Genomic DNA, 26,626 nt, shown 5'->3' on the forward strand with positions numbered 1-26,626 from the left:
TGTCCTCCATTTGAGATAATGAATGTAATTCACAAAGAAACGAACTGTTTCCCAGCGGCTGATTTCCCCTCAGAGACCCAAGGCAGGTTAATCCAACCATGATCAGATGATTGAAATGAAGATGAATTCTCTGCCTTTTTATTTGATTTACCTTGATTTTGTCATACACAACATAGTTATCCAAATATATATGTATTAAAAAATAAATAAAAAGGAAGATGAAACCATAATACAATACATAATATAATAGTAAACTGATATAAAAATAGATTTTTTTTTTTTTTTTTTATAGTGAAGCCTGCAAAGATCTAAACAAAGACTGATGTCCCTCTGCTATAAGTGAAATTAGTAAAATGAAGATTAATTACTAATACAAATAGTTTTCCTTAAACATCGTCCTTTTAATACGAAAATTCCGCTATTTTTAAAGTCCATTAAGAGTCCGGGTAGATTAAATGCAGTATCTATTTACTGATTTAGCAGTTTAAAATTATTATTGAACGTATATTTGATCTTTATTCATTTAAAAAAAAGACCTTAAAAGGAAGGTACGAACATGAAACGGGCTGTTGTGTCACCTCTACCGAACATGCGCAGCCTATTTAAAGCCCACCTTATTGACACGCGGTTTGGCCAATCACGGCGAAGCACCGGCAGCGGTCAGCCAATCACGAAAGGCGTCGCTGAGCTCGATCGTTCTGCAGCCGAGCGATATTTCAGAGAGAAATGTGAGTATAAACGTCTTATTTTCTGCACGTTTTATGGTTGTTTTAACATGGAGAGCGGGTGCATGTTTAAGTCCGCGTGTCTGAAACGTGAAGCTGCAGCTCGGTTGTGATCGCACGGAGCTGAAAGCGGAGAGCTAGCTGCAGGATGCACAGTCATCTGTGGTGCGTGTGTGAGCTCCAGTATCTGTGTTATTATGGGAGCACTGGGACAAGTGTTTTTCCACTTGCATTTCCCCTTTCAAATCTACATCGGGATCATTTCTTTTTTTTTCTTTTTTTTTTTAACAAAAGAGTTCCTTTTTTAAATTAAATAGGCGAGTAAGGCTAGAAATGAATATGTATAATGACATGTGAATGTGGAAAAAAAAAAAAAATATGGGCCTGAGCGGTGAGAGGAGTTCAATATGTGGGATCGAAGCCGCTCTCATTCTCCATCATGATCACGCAAACGTGATTGCGTTTCATTCATCGTCCGTCGGTGGAGAGCTGCAAATCGATCAGTCGATCAGAAAGGAAACGAGACATTCAATGACGTCATCGTGTGCATTTCCCACTGTTTACAGACCGGGGGGGGGGGGGATGAATCAAAAACACAATTGTCGGGTTAATTGATTATTTAAAAGAATCGTTAGATCCCCATCCTGCTGTGTTGCAAACGTAAAGCACAAGAAGAAAAAAAAAGGTTGAAGCTTAAAAAGATGGGTGGCAGTATGTCGAAGGATGAAGGATGCAGGGACATCCAGTAAAAGTGTTCCCAACATACAAGATCCCAAGATTATCACCAAAGTAGGAATCTCCTTACTACAAGGACGGAAAAACACCTGCTGTGTTTACTGAGTTTTCTTTTGGCGTATGCTTAATTAAGTTATTTTTCAGAATTAGTTTCTATGTTATGCTTTATGATATTAAGAGGTCAAAAGTATTAAAGGTTTGTTCTCACTGTTGGTCTGAATGTTCCCTCTAAAATGCTTGAATGGAGATGTAGAGAAGATGGTTTCCTAAGTTGGCTTCATGTTTTAATGTTAATGAAGGACATTAATCATCCTGCGGCATCAAAATAAAAAAGAATTGAAGCACTTGGATCGAACATAAATTTTCTATGTTGTTCTCTCTTTTTTTTTTTTTTTTTGGTGTTATGAATTCATGGAAGTACCCGGACTAATCTTCTCACTCACACTTGCGCCGTCTCTTCTGCTCGTTTGTCTGGATTTGAGGCTTCGCTTGAAAGTCAATCAAAGTCTATTTAGACTTTCCACGTGGTCTGGATGGAAACTTGAGGACCTGACCTGTTTATCAGACACACAGCTTCCATCAGTACAAAAAGGGAATAAAAAAAGAAATTAAAAAAAAGAAACAGGCCAAGTCGGCTGTGTAAAATAAAGCATCGGTTTGATGTGCAGGATGATCTGCGGGGTCGAACGGAAGCATCGATTCAGTTTGAATGAGGTCAGAGGAAGGCAAGCAGACGATTCATGGATTAAATCCTGAATGAATCATCCGTCTGCCGCAGTTCACTGAAGAGATTTGAAGAAAGAGCGTGTGCTGTAACTGTAGGTCTTAATACTCATTACTGGTACGGACAAGTAAACATTGTCACGCGACCGTATTGTTCAGTCATTTACATGTTTGCATTGTGACGCTGAGGTCAATAAACCGACTTGTTCTTCTTCCTCCTCCCTGCAGAAGTCCCTCCTCCTCCTCCTCCTCTTCCTCCTCATCATCATGGCCTCCGGAGCTTTGTTCCCCAGCATGGTGTCTGGGTCCCGCGGCTCCTCCAGCAAGTACCTGGTGGAGTTTCGCGCCGGAAAGATGACGATGAAGGGCAGCACGGTGACCCCGGACAAGCGCAAAGGTCAGGTCTACATCCAGCAGACCGACGACTCCCTCATCCACTTCTGCTGGAAGGATCGGACCACCGGGAACGTGGACGACGTAAGGTGACGCCGTCCGGATGCGGCTGGCCTGCCTTTGACTTTCTAAATGTGACTGTAACCGTTCTCCTCTCCTTGGTTTAGGACCTGATCATCTTCCCTGACGACTGCGAGTTCAAACGGGTGAACCAGTGCACCACCGGGCGAGTCTACGTGCTGAAGTTCAAAGCTGGCTCCAAAAGACTCTTCTTCTGGATGCAGGTATAAAGATACTCTTTTTGTTTTTTTCAGTGGCAACAAACAACCACCGAGTCCTGCAGACGGGAGAGATGTCGGAAAGGGTTGGGTTTTTTTTTTTCTTTAGGGGGTTGCTGACAATCACGGTGCAAAGTAAAAAGGATTAAAATATAAATATATGCTGAATTTAATCATTCAGTACATAAATAAATACAAAATAAGAGCAGTTTGGTGCAAAAAAAAAATAAAAAATACAATTAAAATATGAATATATGCTGAATTTAATCATTCAGTCCATAAATAAATACAAAATAAAAGCAGTTTGGTGCAAAAAAAAAAAAAAATACAATTAAAATATAAATATATGCTGAATTTAATCATTCAGTCCATAAATAAATACAAAATAAAAGCAGTTTGGTGCAAAAAAAAAAATTACAATTAAAAGGATTAAAATATAAATATATGCTGAATTTAATCATTCAGTACATAAATAAATAAAAAATAAAAGCAGTTTGGTGCAAAAAAAATTACAATTAAAATATAGATATATGCTGAATTGAATCATTCAGTACATAAATAAATAAAAAATAAAAGCAGTTTGGTGCAAAAAAATAATTACAATTAAAAAGAAAAATTAGTCATGTATTTTTGTTGCTAATTTACTCTGAATCCATTTACTTATTTATTACACAAAAGGGGCAGTTTAGTACTTCTACTGAAACTGAAGGAAGTTTCTGTGGGAGTGTTTAACATCGTTGTGACTCCATACGAGGGAGAAATGTACAGAATAACAGCAGCCTTCTCCATTAAACACCATCAGCATGCATTCGATTTATCTGAACTTCAAATCCACATCGAAGTGATCGCTGCAGGAAGACGACGAGGTTATTTAGAATAACGCATCGATTCTCATCGCAGCGAAGCTACTTTAAAGATTGAAACGAGGAAACGGTTTCAGATCAAATGTCCCTCCGATTTGATTTTCTGATCTCAGGAGCCGAAGACTGACAAAGATGAGGAGTACTGCCGTAAGGTGAATGAGTATCTGAACAACCCGCCGATGCCCGGCACTCTGGGGAGCGGCAGCAGCGGAGGACACGACCTGTCCGCGCTGGGAGGTAAGCGGACGCTCGTCATATTCCTTTCATCGTACGTAGGTAATGTCGTAAACCTGAAATATCTCCCGTTTGACGCCGAGTGTCACCTTGCCGTCTCTGCTTGCGCGTACAGGCGAGGGCGGTCTGCAAAGCCTTCTGGGTAACATGAGCCACAACCAGCTCATGCAGCTCATCGGACCGACGGGCCTGGGCGGGATCGGTACGTACGTTCCCCTAACCGAGTCGACAAGCTGCAGAGGCGACGGTGTGAGAACGTGGAGGGAGGGAGAGGGAGAAATATCTCTTTGGATTAAAGTCTCCGTTTCTCTGAATCTCAGGAGGTCTCGGGGCGCTGGCGGGTCCGGGCTTGGCCAACCTGTTGGGGAGCAGCAGCAGCAGCAGCAGCAGCAGCAGCGTTCCCGCAGCCAGCAACTCCTCCACAAGGTGCCCCCTACGTTCGCTCCCGTTAAAACGGCCAAGAAACATTCCTCAATGTTTTTTGGGTTTTTTTTTTGCGGTGGCATATTTTTTTTTCTCTAGAAAATAGTCAGACGCGTTGCCAAGAAATATTTGACTGGCAGCTACAGTATGAAGGAGAGAAAGTGGTCCAGAGGATGTCGATTTTGTTTTTTTAGGTTAGATTTAAAATGGAAATAGCCTCCGTGACATCACCCACACATTTTGTGAGGAGAGGTTATGAGGGCTCCATCTTGTCACCGCCTACTGTGACGTCAACCGCCTGTCACTCAAAACAGCCCCGACCATGATTATGAATAACTTTAAGCCGTAATACAATTTAAACGCACAAGTTCTGTACAATTTTAGCCACATACGGTTCTCATGAACAGCAAAATTATCTAGAGACTGTAGAAATTGTTGTTTGTACCAGGATGTAAACATGATTATTTCTGCTTGCTGGGCATTTTAACATGCTGCTATAAACTGTAATACCACCGAGAGGCGCTACAGATTGACTCCAAAACAGCTAAAGCGCCATAGACTCCCATTCAAATTCTGTGATGACATACAAAGATAAATTTTTTTCCACAATTTATAATGGTGTTATTAGTTTGAGTGACTCTTTTTTTTTATTATTATTAGTTTTCTGGCGGTCCATCTGAATATAATTGCTGCATTAATCAGAAATGAGGCCTCAAAAAGGCATGTTTTTAGAGGCGTGGCTGTTTGACTGACAGGCCCGGGGTGCAGTCAGGTTTCTGCTATAAGTGGGCGGGGCATAGTGTCCTCGGGTTCCCAATCAAATAGAGTTCCTGTTGGATTTACGTGTCTGTTTCCGGAAGAAATACCAGAGAATAGTGAGAAATGCTCTTCAAAATGTCCTGAAGGCCAGAGTAATGCCGCAGATTGATGATGTCTGAACATAATCTCATGCGAGACCAAGAAAAGCAGTAAATATTCATAACGGAGAAGCTGCAGACGGAGAACATTTGACAATCTGAATAGTTGAGAAGTGAGTTCTCTGCCCGTCAGCTCATCAATTATTCAACTGATTGTTCCAGCTCTGTTCACATCAATAAATCTGAATGTAAAACAGCCGCAACGATTAGAGGCCGCATTTAATCTTACACGTTTATACATTTTATTTCTTCGAGAAGTTTAAAAGAAAAATAAGTAGCAACTTGTATTAAAAAAAAAAAATTCATCCCACACGTGGAACAACCGAACTGACAGGTGGATGCTGCTGGCCGACAGCGCCTCCTGCTGTGTGTGTGTTTGGATGTGTGTGTGTGTGTGTGTGTGTGTGTGTGTGTGTGTGAGATCACTGACAGATCGATGGTGTATTTTTTCTCCCCCGTCTCCTCTCAGTCCATCCACCGCCGTCACCCCGACTTCCACCTCCACCACCAGCCGGCTCGGCTCCTCCCAGGTGCCCACCACTCCCATCACCCCCTCCGCCACCTCGGCGGCCTCCCCCACCGCCACCACCCCCCTCCACCCCGGCCGTGACCACGGCGGGCGCGGCCAACCCCACGCAGCCCATCCAGCTGAGAGACCTGCAGAGCATCCTGGCCACCATGAACGTACCCGCCAGCAGCCAGGGAGGTGAGGACGCGACCGAAACATTTCCTCAACGAAAATGTAAATAACCTCCGGAGGGGAAAATGGCTAATTAGCCGAAATGATTTCAACCAATTATGCAACAGATAACTAGCGTCGTGAACGCAACAGCGTCTGTAACGCTGCGCAATTTTAGCACAGTAAATTCGGTTTGTTTGCAGAAGCGGGAGAACCGTAGAAATACTGCAGTCTGTCGCCGTTCTGATTTCATTTCATTCGGTACAACTCCACTTCCTGCTTCGGTGACGCCATTCATCACCCGCACTGCGCTGACAGATAGACATCCAGGACTGGAGACTGGAGGAGGAAAATAGGGCAAAAAAAAATAAATAACGTGAAAGGCAATAACACGCAGGGTTAGTGGAGCAGGTAATAAATACGAAGACAGCGTCTGGAGTTTTAATATTTTTTTTATTTTTTATTAACAATCGAAAGTGACAAACCAGCAGGGGCTTCACCTCGGCTTCATCGAGTTAACTTTCAGTTTTATGGCCCGCATCCTACTACACAAACAAACACATCATCCACGAGGTTGCGAATTCCCCGTCAACCAGACGAGATTCATTAACCTTTTTAAACTTGACGACGGATTCGCACACAGAAAGCGTGAATTGTAATCACACTGAAAAGCTTTGATTTTTGCGGGGCAGTTGGGTAAGAAAATGTGTGTCGTTACCTGCAGTGGACCTGGCCAGCGTCCTGACGCCCGAGATCATGGCTCCCATCCTGGCCAACACCGAGGTGCAGCAGAGGTTGACGCCCTACCTGCCGTCCGGAGAGTCGCTGCCTCAGAGCTCGGAGGAGCTCCAGAACACGCTCAGCTCGCCTCAGTTCCAGCAGGTCGGCCGCGCGCTTCGACCGTGAAGCTTTACAACTCCGTTTAAAAAAAAAAAAAAACCCAGCAGGGAACACACCGTTTACTCGTTTCTGTGAACGTATTCGTGTCAGGTTTCCTCGTTGAAAACTTATCTTTTATAGTATTTTTTTAAAAGATGCGTACAACATTTTTGTGGTGTTGGTATCGTTGAGTAATTTAACATCAAATGAACTTCTTATTTGTTGCCTGCGTGATCGTTTGCGCAGCTGATGGACGCGCAAACGATTTAAGTCCCACGTCGGTGCTGGACTTGACGTTTGAGTGTCCTCGGGTGCGGAAACAGCCCCGCGAAGAGTGAGACCGTGTTCAGCAGGATTCAGGTCACCGACAGACTCTTGTTTGTTTGTTTGTTTATGGTCTTTATTTCTGGTGTTTACCGTCCCTCCGCAGGCTATGAGCATGTTCAGCAGCGCTCTGGCGTCGGGACAGTTGGGGCCTCTCATGAACCAGTTTGGTTTGCCTGCAGAGGCCGTGGACGCGGCGAACAAAGGAGGTCAGTGTTCGGCTCGCATCAAGCGGAGACGGCGGAGCTGCAGGTTTAACTGCGACAGAACGTCGTCTCGAGTTTTGTATAAACGTAGGAGATTAAAGTTTGAAGTTCGGCCGAAGTTTTAAGGCTTTTGTATAACCGGAGAGATCATTTGAAGTGCAGTGAACCAAAGAGAGAGCACAAAGATTGTTTTTTTGTTTTTTTTTTGGTAGAGAGATGAAGTTATTATTGATGTTAACATTATTGATATTTTATAGGTTTTAATGGTTAATGTGGAACCTACTTGGCACACAGGAAATAAAAACACTTGTCAGCTGCAGCTCTGACCTCTGGACATTTCTCTATGCAGATGTCGAGGCTTTTGCTAAAGCCATGGAGACGGAGACGAAGTCGGACCAGGACAGCGACTCCAAAGACAAGAAGGACGACGATGAAGACATGAGTTTGGACTAAGTGCTCTTTTAAGAAAACTACCCTGATTATTTAATGTATTTATTTGGCTGCTTCTGCTGCTCTGTAACGAAAGGATAAAGATTATGGTTAATGTCGTCGAAACGGCGACTCTCAGCTGATCGTGCTGTGAATTAATATCTACCGATTTAACACGTGTTCTACTACCCGCATGTCATATACTCGTCCTTCCTTCCCCGACACCAGGAAACAGTAAAATCATTGAAAACACTCGTTTGTTGTGTGGATTTTCCAACTTTCTGCGCGGTTAGGGTTAGCAGGAGGAAGCTGCAAGCTTCGTGAGCGAGTGTACGCGCCCGAGTTTTTGTTGTTGTTTTTTTTTCTTTCTCAAACGTCAGCGGCATGACGAGGCGCTTAATGGGAGTTTAAAAACTTTAAACTTTGGGTAAAACGCTTCCTTCGTCACTCGTGAAGGAGGGGAAAAGACAAACGCCCTGAACAAATCGACGCTCGTCGCCGACTGAAGGCTAATTCGAGCAGCGTATCCAGACTATAATCGCAGCAGAAAATTGAAGATGCGATTACGGTGCGGAGGAGCAAAAGCTAGAAGTCGGCGACGGGGACGCTTGAAATGCTTCAGAAAATCTGCAACAGCGAAGCGATGAGCCGGCCGGAGCGGGGCGAAGAGACGTTAATGCTTCGAGAGGGTCCCGGGACACCGAGACAAACGAAAGGTTTGTCTTCCACGCGCTGCAACACAAACGGTCTCTAAACTTGTTTGATCGCGCCTCATATTTGCTACAGATTATATTCGGTACCCATGAAGAGAAACGCTTCGGCACGTTTACTAAAAAAAAAAAAAAAAAACATCAACAACTCTTTTCACTTTTCTTTGTCATTTCAAAAAAAAAAACATTCATTTTACAGTACAGTATGAACACGCAATGAATATTAACCAGTTTGACACCATTTTCACAAATCAGTTATTTAACACATTTTTTTTCACCACTTCATTAAAACTGAATCACCGTCAAGTCCACGACTGTGAGAAGTCTGTGATTATCTCTCCGAGACGAGAACAACGTTTAAAGATGAACCGCAGCCACGTGGAGAAATGTCAACTCTAAATATCATTTGTGGGTTTGATTGTTAACCGTTTCACTGCCACTTTGGCTTCAGGCACTTTTAATCCGTACTTGTACGCCCATTGGCTTCCCAAATCTGACGAGCCACCACCGACCGGTTGCCACAGAAGCAACTCGTACATCCACTCATTTACTAAAAGAGTCACAACGAAAGCACTACAATCTTCCGTTGACTTACAACGGAGCACAGGTCGGGTGTTTTCGGTGACGACACCGTCGGTAACTTCTTTGGGTTCAATATTTTATGAGCTATTCAAAAGATGTGAGAAAGTAAAATTCCTGAGAAAACGGAAAGGTGTGACACCGAGACGAGACTTACGAGGAATAAATTCCAGTGCATTTTACAAAACATGTCCTGGCAAAATGACATGAAACATAACAAAATAAAAACACATCGGCTATAAATAATACGAGTCCATAATTTCTTTGCTGGTTGTGTGCACGTGACACCGCACTGTAAACCAACAACAACAACAACAACGAGCTGCCACAAGAGTTTGAACTGACATTTTCCTGCTATTCTACATAAATACATGAATTTGGCTGACTTATTGAATGAGCATAAACAAATTAAAAGGCCACTTCTTTCATTAAAGATGTTTCCCCGCGCACAATCTACAGCATTATATTTTGGTCTAATGGCTAAAAATGTGTCACAGTGGGTTTGAAAGGCGTTTACAAAAACGGTATGGTTCTTTGTCCGTAACGATAAATACTACACGGGCTGTATAGTAACGAGGAAGGTGCAGGTGAGGAGTGTTTTCACAGACATCACAGCAGACTTTTCATTTAAATAGAAGTTAAGAATAGTATGCTGTACATTAAGAAAAAAAAAAAAAGGATCACAAGAAACCAAAGTAAAAGCACAATTAACGTGCTCATTGAACATCTCTAACATAGAGCTCATGACTGGATCAACATCAGAACGTCACACGTACAAAGAGACATTCGGGGACACGCACACCAACACCAACGAGTGTAAACTAGTTATTCCTCATTTACAGTGAAAATAAATAGTACCAGAATTATTTGTTTCAAACACCACAGCTTATAAACTGGACGATTCACAGCACTCACTGTGGTTTTGAATGTCCGGGTGTCAAGACGCCGCCACATCCGGTCTAACCCTGCTGCACCAGCCTGCGGTAGTGCGGCATGACCTTGCTCTCGGGGAGGTACAGGCCCATCTCCAAGGCAACCAGCACCGGGAACTCCAGAGGAATCAGCTCCCGTCTGTTGATCCGGAAACGCTCCTCCAGCTTCTGCTCGGGGGGGAGGAGAAGAGGAAGGACTTAAAAGGGATGAAAAAAAACTAACCTCGACTTAAGTCGTGAGAGCACTTCTGTGGCAAGCAAAGTGCCGAAAGTTGGCTGCGGGGTAATGAGCCCTTCCTTTCGGTTTTGCATGGCCATTAAATTCAAAGTTTCTGTAAGCGATTAGTGAAGAGTAAATCCGGACCAAATCGATGCATCCGCGGCGAGTGCCATTGTTTGGCTGTAGATCGGTGTTGTACAGAAAGCCAACTCGGAGTCAAGAGGACTAAACATTGATTTGCATTAAAAATAGAATCACCGTGCCTGCCTTCATTGTATTTTAAAATAACCGGTGTTACTCTTTATGGTGTAGATAAAATAGCATCGGGTTATCTGTCACTTCAACAGATGGGGGACTTTCAGGATTCAGAGGATTAAATATTGATTTGCCCGAGAGCCTTCTCACCTTACCGTCTTTTGAAACAGCCTGTATTGATTTTCACTGAATACATTAGGGAAATTACTCTTATCACAGGTAGGCTAACTGCTGGATCCTTATGGTCCGACAGGTAGACTTCATACTCGAGCATTAAATGATCAAATCTTAACCACCAGCTTCAACTTTTTTCTCTTTAAAGTTCTTGAACTGTAGTTTATCTCGAGCTGTGATTCAAAGTATGTTTTGGCAGCGGCATGTTCTATACATACGAACAAAACAAAAAAAACTATACGTGACTAAAATTACAATTCATAACATCCGTTGCAAAATGAACTTCCACGGCAAACGCGCAACAAAGTACTGTGTCTAATGAATGTAAAGTTAGGGGCCGCTGTAAAATAAAAACAAATAAATTCAGAACCTATAGAATTTCTTTCTTTCCTCTGATCTACAGAAATGTACGATGTAGCGGACATTAAAAATAAATAAATAAAAATAAATAAATAAAAAGCAGTTTAATTTCAGCTGGACATAAAAACAACTCGAGTCTGTTTCTCTGTACTGCAGACACAAACACCAGCTGCTCTTCTTTGACTCAGCGAGTGTTTTCTGAAATGTGGGACCTGCGGCGTTAAACTGCAGTGGATGTTACCGCGGTAACCGCAGGTGCCACCAAACCGACCAGGACTGTAATCTAAAAGGATTAAAACTGTGAATCATTTCAAAACCTTCGCCCACGGTTTTGTCTCACTCGTGTTCTGAATTAGAGGAGCTCCGGTTCTCAGAGCGGATTATGAGGACTTCTTAGAAAAACATTTAAATAACAATTCAGTTTGTATTTACAAAGTCTTTGCTCGCGGGACACCGTGAAGACCGAGACTCCCGTTTCCAGTCTTAAAAAATACGAGTCGTCGAAAGAACAATGTTTGGTAAACAAGTCGGAGCCTGTGTGTTTCAGGTTTTTCCACTTGGTTGTTTTAATTGCAGGAGAAAGGTGTCGGGATACAGAGGAGCACGTCCCGTTCTGTTACGTTTCATGTCTCTACTCCGTTTCACGCCGAGGTCTGTGTGTGTGTGAAAACTTTACTCACATCAATGAGCTGTTTGACGTCTGGCTTTCGCAGATCGCTGCTGATCTTTGCAGCCAGCAGGACGCACGCCGCCGCCACCAGCTTCCGGTTCTGCTTGTTGAGACGTCCCTGCAGCACCAGCTTCTCAAAGTAAACAAAAGCCATCGCTATGGTGACCGGCTGCAGACCGAACTCCTCGCTGACGGCCCTCATGTCCCTCTTCAGGCTGGCGGAGGGGAGAAGTCAAAGTTACCGGTCTGTTTTCTAGAACGAGTGTGATGACCGCGAAAACTGAACTCTTGAGCCGAAGTTCAACCTTCAAAAGGCTCCGAGAGAACGAGTTTAAAAGACCGAAAGGGGAACGTGAGATGTGTGCACCTTCTTATCTTGCTCAGAGTCAGCTTAATGTGAGGAAACTTCTCCCTGAAGGTCTCGTTCATGTCCTTCTTCAGGTCGGATGGTTTCACGTACTCGATAACAGTCGTCTGCAGAGATGGAAAAACAAACCAGCAGGTCAATACAGCGTCTCGCTCCTTTCACACACACACACTCGTTGCCAAGAGGTGACGGTCTTGTGACACCGTCGACTGGAGGGTGATAACATCATGTGAACGGGACACAACGGGTGTATTTCACTGTGTAATGTGACTTGAGGTCGGTTCAGAAGTACACTTTTACACTTTACAGCCTGTTTCACAACAATTTACAAGTCCAATGAAGGAGCCTTGAAACAAAGACGGAGAGTCGATGCGAGACCAGTAACCAGATCGGCCGGTGAAACTTGGAGGAGACCGGAGAGAGTTTACATCCGCTGATTTAACCTGGTTACTTTAAATCTGTTTATACAAACCGCTTTTTACCTGCAGTAGAGACAGAAGATGCCGAATAAGTCCTGATGCAGTTTCTTCTTTGAGTTTTAACAGTGAAAACCAACTTAAGAGTTATGTTAGTTTGGGGTTTCAGGGTTTCTGCAGGATTTAAAAATCTCATTTTAAAGCCTTTTTAATACCATATAGAACTGAATTTAACAACTGTTTCGCGGTGTCTGTTAATTAGTTGAATAATGAAAAGTAAAAGTGCCGAACATGCAACAGCTCCAGTCAGTCGTTTTTTCGGGATTTTCTGCTTTTCTTCGGGTTACGAGATATTCAACTGAACGTATCTTTGGATTTTGGGCTGTCGGTCAAACAACAGTTACCCCCTACCGTGTGAAAAGTGATTCTGAAAAATCGTCCACCGATTGATCGATAACGACAGTAATAGTTGCAGCCTTGCTCACCACGTATGAGGCGAAGATGAGAACCCTCTTGTGTCTCCCGCAGGGCCACTGAGGGTCGCTGAGCAGGTTGGGGTCGTACTCTGCCACCTCCTCCACGCCTGAAACACACACACACAAAAAGCAGAGCGGATAAAAACGTCTCGGCTCAGCGAGACAGCGCAGAGGTAGGTGTGTGTGTGTGTGTGTGTGTGTGTGTGTGTGTGTGTGTGTGTGTGTGTGTGTGTGTGTGTGTGTGCGTGTGTGCGTGTGCAGGACCGGAGTCGTACATGGTTCCTGTGGCACGCTGTTGTTCTGACGAGCAGGGGTGAAGTTCTTCTGCCCGTTGCCACGGAAACGCGACTGAGGGGTCTGAGCCGTGGAGCTCTCCGGCGCGCCGCCGCTCTTCTGTCTCACCAGGGCATTGGTCGGATAGAGCAACTGAGCGTAGGACACCGTCTGAGCAGGAGGAGGGAGACGGGAGACGGGAGACAGTCAGTGACGGCAGTGTCTTCCTGGGTACGAACACGTTTCTGGACATCGGACCGGTGTTTTACCTTCCCACAGGCGTCCAGCTCCACGCCCTCCAGGCAAGGCAGCAGGTCAACAGCCACCACGGAGGACAGTCTCTGCCTCTGAGTCTCCAGTTTAGGATCACTGTTCACAAAGACACACGTTAACGGCATTCCCAGCACACCCACTGTCCTTTTACCTGACAATGAAATGGATCTCACACACACACACACACACACACACACACACACACACACACACACGCACACACACACAGCAGGAGGGTGATGGGAAGATGAAAGCGAGGGGTGTGTGATCTCTGCTTGGGATGGTGCTTTTTCTGGTGTACCTGAGATGAGCACTCTCTCCATAGGGCAGCACTGAGAAAGCAGCATATAGCGACCGCTTGGCACAAATCAGCATGATCCTGCAGGACACAGCAAGTACAGGCAGACAAAACAGATGTCGTGTCAGTCTACAGGCAACGACTACAGGCAACGACTACAGGCAACGACTACAGGCAACGCTCCTCAACGGCTACCGTACACACACACACACACACAATGCTCATCAGCCGACGGCGAAGTCCACCACAGAGCTGCTTCTGCGGTGATCACTAGTGAAGCTAAACGTCGACCAACGGCAGTCTGAAGCTCAAAGCAGGACGAGCGACGTCCGAGCTGGACGAGCTCCGAGTTAGTGACCGTTCACGTGTTATCATTACATCCAAGTCACAGAGGGGATATAAGATTTGGATCGCTGATTATTTATTGACGTGCCAGAAACCACTGGCATGCGAACTATGAATATTTTCAGATTTTCTTCTTCGTGGATTATTTAGGATCTTTGGTTATTAGAGATATTGACCAGCTGTTGGTTGGATGAAATGAAAAATCTGAGATATCACATTCACTAATTTTCGTACATTTTTGACACATCGGCCGTCGCCATCATGCTTTTAGATTTTTGAAAGCCGAGCTGGGGACAGCGAGGACACTACGCCCACCCGCCTATAGCAGAAACCTGACTGCACCTCAGGCATGTCCCTAAAACCAAACACGCCCCTCGATACGCCTCTATTTGAGGCCTGATACCTAATTAATAACAGGATTGTTTTCTGATGGACCACCAGAACACTGAACTGAAGGAATGAATTTAGCTGATGACGTCATAATGACTTGTGGGAAACGTTCATTGACTTTATATTTCATGAGAGAAGTCGAATGAGAGCCTACGGCCTGGAGCCAACCCCTAGTGGCCCTCGGTGGTATTGCACTTCGACCGGAAGCTACATCCACTTTCATATACAGTCTACCGTTTGTAATCATCAACATCAAAACACAGCAAATTCACATCTTTGGAAAAAAAAACTCTCAATAGTTCGAATCAACTCTTTTTGCTTTGTTACATGCGAGACCATCGAGCTCACTCTCAAGCAGAGTGAAAGTAACTCTTTTCTTGGAGTTGAATTTTTTTTAACACTTTTCAGGAGTTGAACTTGAACTCTTTGGGAGTTAAAACTCGACTCCCGTGAAGAGTAAATTTTACTTTAACCTTGAGCTGTTTGAATGTCAACACTTCCACTGTGTTTACAGTCAACACTTAAAAGTGTGTATTGTTTGACCTTCATGGAGTTAAAAGTTAATCACACTATGAAGGTTTTAGGTAACACTGACAACAAGATAACAACATAGTCATCACAAATTTATATTTAACAATTATATTCAGTGTTCAACAATTAGTGCTGCATGAAAACTTTATGTAACAAGTTGCAAACTATCAAATGTTTTACGTTCCTACCTTGTACACTTGATAGCCCCATTTTATTTATCATTGTTTTCATTGAAATATGAATAAACAGCATGTTTTAACAAAACTAAATATAATTTCTGCCCCTCACTTAGATTTAATTTGGTTGCTTTATTCTCAAAAGTTACAAATAACTAAGGCATGCTGGGAAATGCTAATACGGCAAATACACCTGTTGAATCATGCCTCTCAACACTCGGCGAATGAACACCAGAATATTAACCCACCAGAGAGTAACACAAGCTGGAGTCTAACTTTTAAAATAAACTCCCAAATTCAAAGTCTTTGTTTATCTCCAGGATATTTCACTCCAGAAATTTGCTGTGTAGTTGTCGATTAGTTGACTGTCAACACATCGCCTGAATAATCAACTAAATGTTGCGGCTCCACAGCAGACATTTTCATGCAGGTGGTGAGAAGAGTCTTCAAAAGACTCATGAAATAGTCTTAAACGGTCTTCTGTGTTTGTTTTTTTTCATAATATATTTAGAAAATAATCTGCGCGGCTCAAATGTATCGAGAGGCACAAACTAGATCTGGATGAGCTGAAACTAGGAACAAGCAGCCAATAAACACGATCAACATTCATTACAACCGCTCTGACAGGAGTGTAAACAAACCGACCGCTCGCAGTCTGCTCAACAACACCACAACAAGTGAATACAAAAACACATCCTGAACACCAGCAAGGGGCTTCAGCTGCTCACCAAACACCAAGAACACACAGTCGGGAGCCGTCTCTGCCACGGACACCCGGCAGTAAACACCCGAGCCGGACCTTGAGAGAGGGACATCAAATCTCTTAAGTGGGTGGTGTGTGTGTGTGGGGGGGGATATCACGTACTACTGTAAATGAGCTACATAACCGGGACAGCTTTCCTTCAGCTCAGGAAGCAACAACGGGACACAGTCCAGGATTGCACACACCAGCAGAAAAACACATGACACGTCAGCACACGCGTGTGGAAATGAATATGAAGTGGATGTCGGTACAGTGGAGGAGATATGAAACAAATGATGTCAAAGTCAACAGACAGAGTATTTTATTATGGAGATCACCCCCCCCCCCAACAGATGGGGCGCCACGCTCTCGTGGTCGTCCGACTTAACGAACTTGTCAACAGCGTGCCAGTTCAGGATCCTCTCTTCCTTCGGGGGGGTTACTTCACTCTCGGTGCAATAGCGTGTTAGATTTCCACACTGTACCTCTTTTGGCTTTTGCTAAGCTTCCAAGGGTGATTAATTTCACTGTAGCAATCGCCAGTCTGCAGCTGTATGCCTGTTATTCACTCTGCAGCCTCCGAGTTAAGCAGCTTATTACAGAAGTAGCAGGAGGAGAGTAACACTGGCCGTGAAGGTCTATTTCAGACTCCAAAATAAAGCAGCCTTTTGTTTTCTTGACATTTCTCTACTATAATCCGTGTGTGTGTGTGTGTGTGAATGTATTTGTACATGTTGTCTGGAGACTCACCTACACCCTCTGGTATCATACTGCCTCATACTCTTGATGAAGTGGACTTTCTTTGGCACCTTGGGTCCGGGAGAACCGGAGACGTTCCTCGACCTGCGGGAGGGCAAAAAAAAAAACACTTTTAGAAATGTCTGCACACAAAAACAAAGTCGTTCCACACGATACGGCTTCCTCTGTGATCGTGGAAGTCGTCTCGGGTTTGGAGGTAAAGCCAATGTATGTAGTCAAACATGGTCATCCCTATGGATTTAATGGGTGCTTTCACCAAGTAACACCTTTACACAATAAATGGCACAGCTAATACAAGTAATTTACATTCAAGGCAGTAATAATACAGGACAGAAAGAGATTACAGTGAAACAACCAGATGAAATGTTTATATTACACAAATCATACAGTTCCTGTGAGTAACAAGACACAACTTGACTTCCTCTATTGAGTATTGAGCTGGTGTCACAAGGAAGTCAGTGGCACCGTTTAAAAGGCCCACGGTGCTGTATGGTAAAACGCCGACCACTAAAACGCTCACCTCTGCCGTGAATCCAGAGAATTACCGGCGGGGGCCGGGCTGAGCACGGCGGGCGTTGACCTGACCCGGGAGGAGGGCTGGTGTCCGGCGGGGACCGGAGACAGAGGGGTGTCCGGGGTTAGCGTCTCGACCGCGCTGCCGCCCTCCAAAAATACCTCGTTAGCTCCCACGGGATTTGCCCCGGCTGGTTCCGGGTACATGACCAAAGAAGGTCGGGAAGGGCTGACCAGCCCCGGGACGCTGGAAGACGACCCGCTGACGGCCACGGCGGGGTCTGTCGCCTGGGAGACCGCACCGTGGCTATCCGCCGGCGGGGGCACGACCGTTGCGCCGCCGTCTCTGTCCCCGAGTCGAGGCTCCTCGGCAGCTGGTTGTTCGGTACTTCCATGGCTAAACTGACACTGGGGTCGTCCGTCGAGTGAGATATTGTTGAGGAACAGCAGAGCCGCCTGTCTCCGCCGGGAGTCCTTCGCTTTCTTCCGGAGCTCTCGTTTGGTCTTCGCTGGTTTACTGGTTCCGCCGTTTGACTGCAGACCGCAGACAGCGGTCGCCATTCTAGTGTGAAATGTGACTGTTGAAAGCGAAGGCAACGAGTACCGGTAACAGAGCGTTAGCCCCGCCCCTCTCTGTGCTGATTGGTTGGGAGGGTGGCTATACGGCCTGAACCGTGGAAATCCACGTAGATGATTGGACAATTCGGAAAATTATTCTTGCTGCTCGTAGTTGATTGGGTTTGGGGGCATAGTGGGAGGTGCGCTGGTAACAAAGGAAATATTAATAACTTGATAATATACATGATATTATTTATGTTTACAGTAGGCTGTATAACTTATATATCTATAGTCATATGAAATGATTAAGCCACTTGCCAGTTTTCTCTAAACTTAATTATTATTATTTATTTTTTTCCAGATTCAAATCAGGATCTAAAATCCAATCAATGAATGTACAAAAAAAAAATCCTTTCAAACTCACATACTAGTGTTTGTCGATTACTTAGGGCCATTTAATAAGAGTACTTTCTGGGTTTCCAGGTTGTGACCAATCCCTTTGACTGGTGTTTATGCTTTCTGTTAGGCAATAATATGCAGTTATACATTTTGGTAAATCTATTTAGAAATGCTGAAGTGTTTCCTGTGTTCTCCCAAATCATTCAAGTCTGTGTAATTTACAAGTGTTGACAATTCATTAATAGATAGTATTTCCAAGAGCCATCCAGGCGGCAGTCTGTAAATCTCTAGCAAAGTTTGATTTGTTCCAGAGGTCCTGGAAACCCTTCTCATTTGGTAAATAGTAATGAGTAAATAGTTAGTTGAAGGAGACTTTAAGTGCTACCAACCACAAACTGTTCTTATAACTGATCTTCAATGTTTCAACATCAGCAGCTGTCATTTGATTTTTTTTTTTTTTTTTTTGTAAACAAGTTTAAGATCAAATAAATCCGCCTTTTTATTTGGTTCAAGAAAAGTCAAACTTTTTATTTCATATAGTTCAATTTAAATTCTTGAAACATAATAAGCATGACCAGTTTGAACTAGTCTGAAAATCATATATGCCCGTATATTACGGTAAATCTGCCTTTTTATTTCATTGGGATTTTAGTCGTATTTGTACATTTATGTTACTATTTTTTAAATTAATTAACAGGGCACAATTTTTTCTTAAATAAATTTGAGTGGCTCAAAAAAAAAATTATATTTGGTTTACACCTATAATAAGAATTCTCCTTCTTCTAGTTGCTGTCTGTGATTTATGGGTGTGGATTGTTAGAATAACTTTTATTCGACTCAAACATTCTCTGTGCGATCCAAACGTATTTTCAAATCAGTGCTTTCCTTTTGAGAACATGCCACCAGCTATCTATTTAGCATTTGCGAGCGAGTCAGTGGATTGTGAGCCTGTGATCGTCGGATCAAAGAGGAACGCCAGCAAACAGCTCTGCTGCTTGTTCTCCCATTTTACTACAGCCATCCGAGTTAGAGGGATACTTTGCTGTTTGATTTTGATTTCACACCCCACTGACGTGTAAATACAAAGCTTGAGTGAGTGTTTCTTCTGACAGAGGCTGAAGTGGGAAAGCTCTTCCATCTTCAGAGTGCAATCAATCAATAGGTGCTTTCCTTCCCTCACAGTTCAGGGGAATTACAACGCCAGCAACGTGCCAAAGAGCGCAGTGCGTGACTGTTTGGAGAATTGGTTCATCTGTTGAGAGGTCACTGACCTCTTTGGAAGTAGATAGTGATGACGAGTTCAGGGCTGCTAATCCATTGATCCATTGAGAGATGGGATTAAGTCTCAATCTAATCAGAACAATCCATCAATCTGCCTCCTCAGAAGTATCTAACTGTCTGTCTTTTTACCTGTCTGTCTGTCAATCTATTTATCTGTCGGTCTGTCTGTCGCAGAGGTTTGTTTTTAATTGTCTCGTTCCCCTGTGTAAAAAGGCAGTAACATCAAAGATCAGGTAAACACATTGCTCTTTATTTTAGCAACAACAACATAATGAAATTGTCTTCACCTTCTTGTGAATCTTCCTTTTTTTTTTGTTCTTGCTCTGAATAGCAACAGTCTGGTACGACCATCTTAAGGCTTTTTGATTGTAGCTTTGTGTTTGAGGTACAGCCCCGCCCAACTCCTGCCACAACAAGCTCATTTTATGGTACACTGTGTGGTTGTTATGCAATGGACTCAGACAGTTAGCACCATAATCAAAGCCTCTCTGGCTTTTTTTTTGTTGTTCCTGTACTGCAGCAGGGGTGGTGAAGGTGCTCTGTGGGCTTTTTGTTTGTTTCAGTGTCATCTGGGGGAAATCGAGCTGAATGGACAGTGTTTACAACAAAACTGTCATGTCTCCGTGACACAGTTTCAAATTAATTTAAATGCACATAGCAGGACTCTCCTCGCCCCACATACACATGCTGGTATGTGAGCTCTCTCTCTCACTCTCACACACACACACACACACACACACACACACACACACACACGGTTCAGAAATTTCCCTCTGGTCTATTCTATAAAAAAAAAAAACCCTGACAAAGAAAGTATGGTAAAGCTTTGTTTTACAGGTCCATAAATTCCTTATAATTTCATAAAACAATTCCTGGATGAGAAATTTGATGTAATTTGTCACTAATTATAATTAAAGTACAGACTGTTCAGCTGGCAAACTACAAAATTATCAATTCTCGTTAAATCCTAAACAAGTGTTGCCTCGACTCTTCTTGCCAGCAGGTCATCTGAACATGTGTGCAATATGTCTTTGAGTGAAGATGTTTCCAATAAAAAGTGGATGAATAAATTAAAGAGAGAAAATCATTTCAAGAAAACTCCTCTAAAAAAAATCAACAGCTACTTTTAAACTTAACACAAAACTAGCAGTGTTTAACTGTATGTTTTGCTCAAATTTGCACCAAATACAATTTTTCTTTCAAGTTTCAAGGAAACTATAAGGAAATAACAGACCTGTAAATTGAAGTGTTTCCAAAAGTACCACATGCCTGTACCATCAACAATATCAAAGCTATTCTGTTTAAAGTCCAGAGTCTGCAGCTATTTTTTTTTTTTTTTTTTTTTTTACATTTTTCAGACAACAAAGTATGGATCCAGTACAATTACAGACAGTTCTGTCCCTCTGCAACTTCCTCTTCATTGTACAGAAATTTACATGTAAATTAATGTCTGTCCCGTTGCTTTTGTTGTGTAAGATGGATGCAGTATGAAAATACGACCGTCGCGAGTCCTATCAGTAGAATACATCCTATAAATGTAATGGGAATCGTAATGTAGCTATTGTTCAGTACATAAACATTCTGGAGGAAGGTGCATCCCGTTAGAATAATAGTGATGGCATGTCCCAAAAATAACAGATTGCTTGTAAACACACACAAATCTCTAGCTTACCTCAAAGAACCAAATACAGTACCACAGGAATGTTGTAAATCCCACTAACAGCATGAAAATGCTCGAAGCCTTGTCACAAATAATCACATTTTCAACTGTTTTTACATTCAACTGAAATGTTGCTTTTGAACTGCCCTTCGGATGCGAAGCAGCATTTTTCAGAGACCCCCTTCAACATGAGTGAAAAGCTATGGAAAGTTATGATGGTGAAGTTCACTACCTGTGATGTGGTTATTGTAGACTGTGTGTAAAATTACAGTGCGAGTTTTCTGGGGACGCCTCACCTCACTCACTCGATGATGTTTCAGGTCTAGCTGCCATAAGTAATCATGCATGTTGAAGGCTCGTCTCTGTCGTCGACCACCTGGAGAGGTTGTGCTGAAGCACCTTCACTGAGGAGGACTTTCTGCCTCTGATTGATAACAGCTCCGCTTCTCTGCCTGCGCTCCTCTCTAAGTCCACCGGACGGCGAGCTTTGTGCCTAACCTCGACCTCTTCCTGTACCACATCCAGACCTGAGAAATGATACAGAAACCAAAATATGCACCAGCATTAGACAATATCACAGGATTCTGCCTTTGTAGAAAACACAGCACTCCATCCCTTTCTGTTTGTGTCCCGTTCCTGACAGTACAGAGCAATCCAATAGGTGTGGAGCTGAAGCAGACTTCTCAGTGAGAGTCATCCTCCTGCCACTTTTTTTTTTAATTTAAGGCAGGGTGTCCACACGGCAGCGAGCTGAGTCACGGCACTTTCAGCACATTACACGGTGGTCTCATACTCCGTCACTTCTTTGGGTGTGCCCAGGCAGCGGTACTGAATCCTTGGCGTAACCGGGGCAGCACTCTCGAGCACCAGGATGGTTTTACGCAGTCGGCGGTCGATGAAGTGAGCGTCCCAGGCGGGGTACTTCTTCCTGGGCAGGTCTATTCGGATGACGGGCCCCTCTGTCCTGGGTTTGAGGTTGGGCAATGGGGCCTGAGCTCCCCGTGGTGGCCGTACCTGAAACACGTCTCCGTCTACCCCAGGCCCCTGCTCTCTGTCTGACCCTTTAGTTCTCTGAAGGGTCCTGGGGGGGCTGCTCACCAAGTCGGGGGGAAGGCTGGAAGCCGGGGAGGCCAGCGACTCCACAGGCACCTCTTTCTCCACTATATAACCCCACCCTGAGACTGAGCCGTCTGGGTGCAGCAGACAGTAATACACGAACATGAAGAAGGTGCCCAGGGCGTAGCTGCTGGCCACCACGCACACCATGATGACGGCGTAGAACTCTGAGCTATGAGGGCAGTACAGGTACCAGGCAGTGGTGAGCGCCACATTCTCAACGAACACAGTCAGGCTGTAGATGAGCATCCGGCAGCGGGTGCGCCCCTCTCTGACGCTGAACCAGCAGAACACATACACAATGCCCACCATCATGTTGTAGATGATCTCTTCCCATTTGGACATGCAGAAGTCCGTTTCGCCTTGAATTATCCAAAACGTCATGATGCACCAGTGGGCCACGATGAAGATGCCAAAGTAGAGCTGGAACATGGAGGCAAACAGCGCGAAGGCCAGCGTGCGAGCTCCGATGGTGAACAAGTGCCAGAGAATCTGAACTATGACTGCCTTGTAGGTCATGGGTAGCTTATCATCTCGGGAGTCCCTCAGGACTTTCTGATAGGAGGAGATCATCCAGGCGAGGGACATCAGTGAGGCAGAAGCTGAAAGCCCTGGGGACACAGTGAAGGGGAAGGGGAAGGGGGGGAGAGAGAGATTCAGCAAAGGGAAGTTAGATGGGATGGAAATGGCTGTGGGGAAAGTGTCTTGCCATTTAGCGCCGACAGAATATACATTTCCTCGGCTCTGTGGGAGCCCATTTAAGGAGAGCTCAAGTGAGTCATTGTGCACAGCGTAGGCTGCAGATTCATGATTGACTGATGTGGTGATTTATTTCTGACATGGCGATGATGGCTGTGGTGACTGGTCATTTGGGGGGCACTCACCCTGAAGGGGCAGCACCTGACTGGCCTGGACCATGATGCTCAGCTGCAGCACCAGCTGAGGGGCGCTCTTCAGGAAGGACTCGAGCAGACGCAGCATGCTTATGTCAGCGCTCTCAAACATCATGCGCCAGTAGTAGTGACGGCGCTCCGGGTCTCCGTGCCAGCGGCTCTGCACGCCCAAATACAAGGTGTGGACGTACCTGCGTATCGGAGTCAGACATATTTCAGAAGCATACACCAGTGCCTTCGACGTTGTTGGGAAAAAAAAGTGAGATTAAAAAAGTGAGATTAGACTTTAATACTGTGCTCCAAAAACTTTTGGACATCAAACACAGACTCTCAGAAGTCATAGCTCATTATTCCATACCCTGGAAGCTGACAGTAGTTCCAGCCAAAAAGCTGGTTACTTGCTCCTCCGGGATTTAGATTAGACGGAAACTGAACTAAGCAGCTCTGTGGTTATAATTTGAGTACAGACATCGGAGGGGAAAATGTAGAGCTCGTCTGCAGTGTCTCGTCAAACAAAATAAGTCTCATAAAAAAAAATATATAATAAGGTTAGCAGGAAATGCAGAATATGAGGGACTGCTGAGAGAAAAAAAATATTGGAATAAGTGTTATCGATGCAGTCTTCATGTTGAAGGTTAGAGGCGAAAAAAGAGCTCGCTGTAAATCCCTTGCTGAACTCCTGAGCTTTGCTGACATACAGTCCCACCCCATCTCAACTTGCTCTGCATTGACCTTGTATAAGTAACACACGTCCTTTTATATACACACACACACTCACTGATTGAGCGCCGGGCAAACATATTTCTGCACAACTGTGTTTTCACTGTGCAAATATACAGCGTGTAAATGATCAGCTTTATCACTATAGAGTGCGTCAAACTGTTAGAAAAACTGTGATGATTGCCACAGAGGACTGAAGCTATAAATGTCTCAGTAATTGCCTCGGGGAGAAGGGTCAGAAGAGCCCGATGTCAACAAGCCCACTGAACCACGAGGGAGTTTGTGTAACCATTTTTTTTTTTTTTTTTTTCTGATTCCTGCTACACAAAGTGTGCCTTGGGATGTAACGCGCTGAGAAAATAGAGCATATGTGCAGTAATGAGGGTCAAAGACTCAGCCTTGCAGGGGGAGAGAGAGACACACACACACACACACACACACACACACACACACAATTTCATCTGCACACAATCTTGTCTGTGCTGTGACACAACCCCGTATCACATCGCGAACGCGCTGACATTTAATTCTGGTAGCCGGCCCAAATTGATCCCGGTTCACCTGACTAACTGTGTATCAGTTACGGATCATTCCTGAGTTAACAGCTGAGGGTGAAACACACAGCGGTAATCCTCTTAATGTGCAGACACGCCGGTCGGAGAGCAGCGGCGATGAACGGCGCACATACACAACAGCTTTAATGGCATTACCGGTAATTCTGTGCCGCCACAATGTTTTAATGTGCTGTTGGAGAGAGAGAGAGAGACACACACACACACACACACACACACACACACGTCTCAGTCTCCAGAAGGAAATAAGGAATCAATATATATTACCCCATAGGGCTGTCTGAAGAGACAGGAAGAGAGAGGCCACAAAGACAGATCATGTAGGCCTGCAGATAAATCAAACTGTCTATTTGCATCTGATTTCATCATTAAACATAATTTGTCTCTTTTTTTTTTTTTTAGAAACAGCCAAATACAACTTGTGTTTGAAGATGAGCACGTTTTGTGAATGCCTCCTCCCGGCTGGCAGCAGTACAAACCTGTCAAAACCTATCAGGGCACTCTGAGCTTGAGCACCGACTCACCATCACTGACTGTGTAGCTGACCTACAGACCTACTGCCATCCATGTGAGAGTAATCCCGGGTGTACACTTGGTTGTTTTTCCCGTCTCTGAGCATGGCTGGTAATTAAACATTGGGGTTCGGTTTACAACCCTCCAAAAAAAACAACAAAAAAAAAAACTGCTGGGAGATTTGAGAGTATGGATTTATCAAACATAAGAGAAAGAGCCTCGAGGAAGAAAAAAAAAACTGAAAATACACTTAAACCGTGATGGAGAGGCGAGTACACACATCACTGCAAATAGGAAGCAACTCTCATGACATTTCATCTTCTTCTCGCCTAAACCCCAGAAGACAAATAGATGTTTGTGCATTCTCCTATGTAAGGCGATTGGTGTGGATGAGTTGATGGTTTCCTGAGAGATGATTGACCTAAAAGCCCGTCAGGGGGCTGAGGGGGAGTGGGTGGAGTCTAATTCTCCCTTTCCAAGCCAGGGGAGACGTCAAACAATACAAAAAGACATTCTGGGCATTTTGGGCACAGTCCTTTCTGAATGATTTGGTTTCATAACTACAGGGAGTGATGCTGGGCGCGCACACACACATACACACACAAAGGCAGATGCAAAATGAGTAGTTCCCCCCTCCACACCTCCTCCTCCTCTCAGATCACGCTATGAGTATTCAGACTTACCTCCAGACCTGAGCCAGCTGAAAGATGTGAATGATGCCCTGGAAGAGCCACATGAAGACTCTGCAGCATCCCCGGGCTCCTCCCCCGGTGCCCGGCCCCGGCAGCACCCCGGCCGCGGCAGTGCGGCCAGCGCCCCGCTCGCCGCTGTCCTTGATGCCGAAGTCGCTCTCCTCCGCTCCCGACGCCGCCACCACGGCGGCCGCGGCCGTGCCGCTGTCGACGGTTTCTGTGAAATCGTAGGCGAACCATCGGAAGCTCAGCACTTGTACGACCACGGACGGGACGATCACAAAGACCAGAGTCAGTGCGAAGCACCAGTAGTCACTCCTTAGGTAGTAGTCGGCGGCCAGCCACAGGTCTGAGGCCCCGTCCGAGAAGAAGACCAAAAGGGCGCACAGCGTCCAGCAGCAGTCCGGGAGGGAGTAGCGGTGCTCGGAGGGACGGAGGTGGGGAGGCCCCGGGTCCGACCTGGAAGGACACTCGGGTGGGATTTCGTTTCGCAGAGAGACGGGTGCACCATCAGATTTCGCGGCCATGTTTGTTGTAGGGAAGAGAGTGAGTAAGAGATGGGAAAATGATGGAAGGGGGGAGGGGGGGTCGCGTACTGTCGGTCTGTATGCATGCGTGTGGGAAAGAGGGAGGGGAAAGGAGGCAGGGAGGAGGGCCAGGGTAGGTGAGGGAGCTGGGGACTCACCGCCATTCATCAATCAGCAGTGATAATATAGAAAAAAAAGAAAAAGGATATTAAGACATTAAAGCTGCAGGTATTCTCTGACACCCCGAGAAAGATTATTTCTCTGCATGAAGGGGGGGGGGGGGTTGAATTGTTTGGCTTGAAGTGAAATTAAAATATTCCTGCACAGGAATTTCGTAATTAATGATCAGAAATCCTCTTACAGACAGTGGTGGGGCTCAGATCATTCACTCAACTAAAATTATAGGTCGACCAATACCCAGGTTTAAA

General features: G+C 44.7%; 3 protein-coding genes across 4 annotated transcripts; 1 reads left to right on the forward strand and 2 right to left on the reverse strand.

Moving 5' to 3' along the window:
- The first annotated feature begins 629 nt into the window (after nt 1–629).
- On the forward strand, nt 630–8,060 carry LOC138192823 (proteasomal ubiquitin receptor ADRM1-like). The gene is given in 11 exon segments (XM_069140503.1): nt 630–728; nt 2,412–2,660; nt 2,744–2,860; nt 3,831–3,954; nt 4,067–4,153; nt 4,272–4,377; nt 5,761–5,878; nt 5,880–5,997; nt 6,695–6,852; nt 7,280–7,382; nt 7,729–8,060. Coding segments are annotated over 10 exon segments (1,245 nt in total). The 5' UTR covers nt 630–728; nt 2,412–2,450; the 3' UTR covers nt 7,833–8,060.
- A 609-nt stretch (nt 8,061–8,669) lies between these two features.
- Nucleotides 8,670–18,107, reverse strand: LOC138192822 (CDK5 and ABL1 enzyme substrate 2-like). 2 transcript variants are annotated; one of them, XM_069140501.1, is made up of 9 exons: nt 17,275–18,107; nt 16,746–16,838; nt 13,815–13,892; nt 13,510–13,609; nt 13,243–13,411; nt 12,977–13,074; nt 12,076–12,182; nt 11,719–11,923; nt 8,670–10,197 (listed from the first exon to the last, which is right to left on the reverse strand). In XM_069140501.1, the coding sequence occupies exons 1-9, from the start codon at nt 17,826–17,828 to the stop codon at nt 10,057–10,059; spliced, it is 1,545 nt and encodes a 514-aa protein (XP_068996602.1). In that variant the 5' UTR covers nt 17,829–18,107; the 3' UTR covers nt 8,670–10,056. The 2 variants fall into 2 exon arrangements, with proteins under 2 accessions (XP_068996602.1, XP_068996603.1); XM_069140502.1 differs by lacking the exon at nt 13,815–13,892.
- A 1,627-nt stretch (nt 18,108–19,734) lies between these two features.
- xkr7a (XK related 7a) lies at nt 19,735–26,303 on the reverse strand. The gene is made up of 3 exons (XM_069140143.1): nt 25,663–26,303; nt 23,166–23,365; nt 19,735–22,892 (listed from the first exon to the last, which is right to left on the reverse strand). The coding sequence occupies exons 1-3, from the start codon at nt 26,196–26,198 to the stop codon at nt 21,940–21,942; spliced, it is 1,689 nt and encodes a 562-aa protein (XP_068996244.1). The 5' UTR covers nt 26,199–26,303; the 3' UTR covers nt 19,735–21,939.
- Between the last annotated feature and the right edge of the window lie 323 nt (nt 26,304–26,626).

The sequence above is a fragment of the Embiotoca jacksoni genome, unplaced genomic scaffold, assembly GCF_022577435.1.
Source record: "Embiotoca jacksoni isolate LCO1_2020_lvr unplaced genomic scaffold, fEmbJac1.0.p SCAF_9, whole genome shotgun sequence".
In the NCBI taxonomy this organism is placed as follows: Eukaryota; Metazoa; Chordata; class Actinopteri; family Embiotocidae; genus Embiotoca; species Embiotoca jacksoni.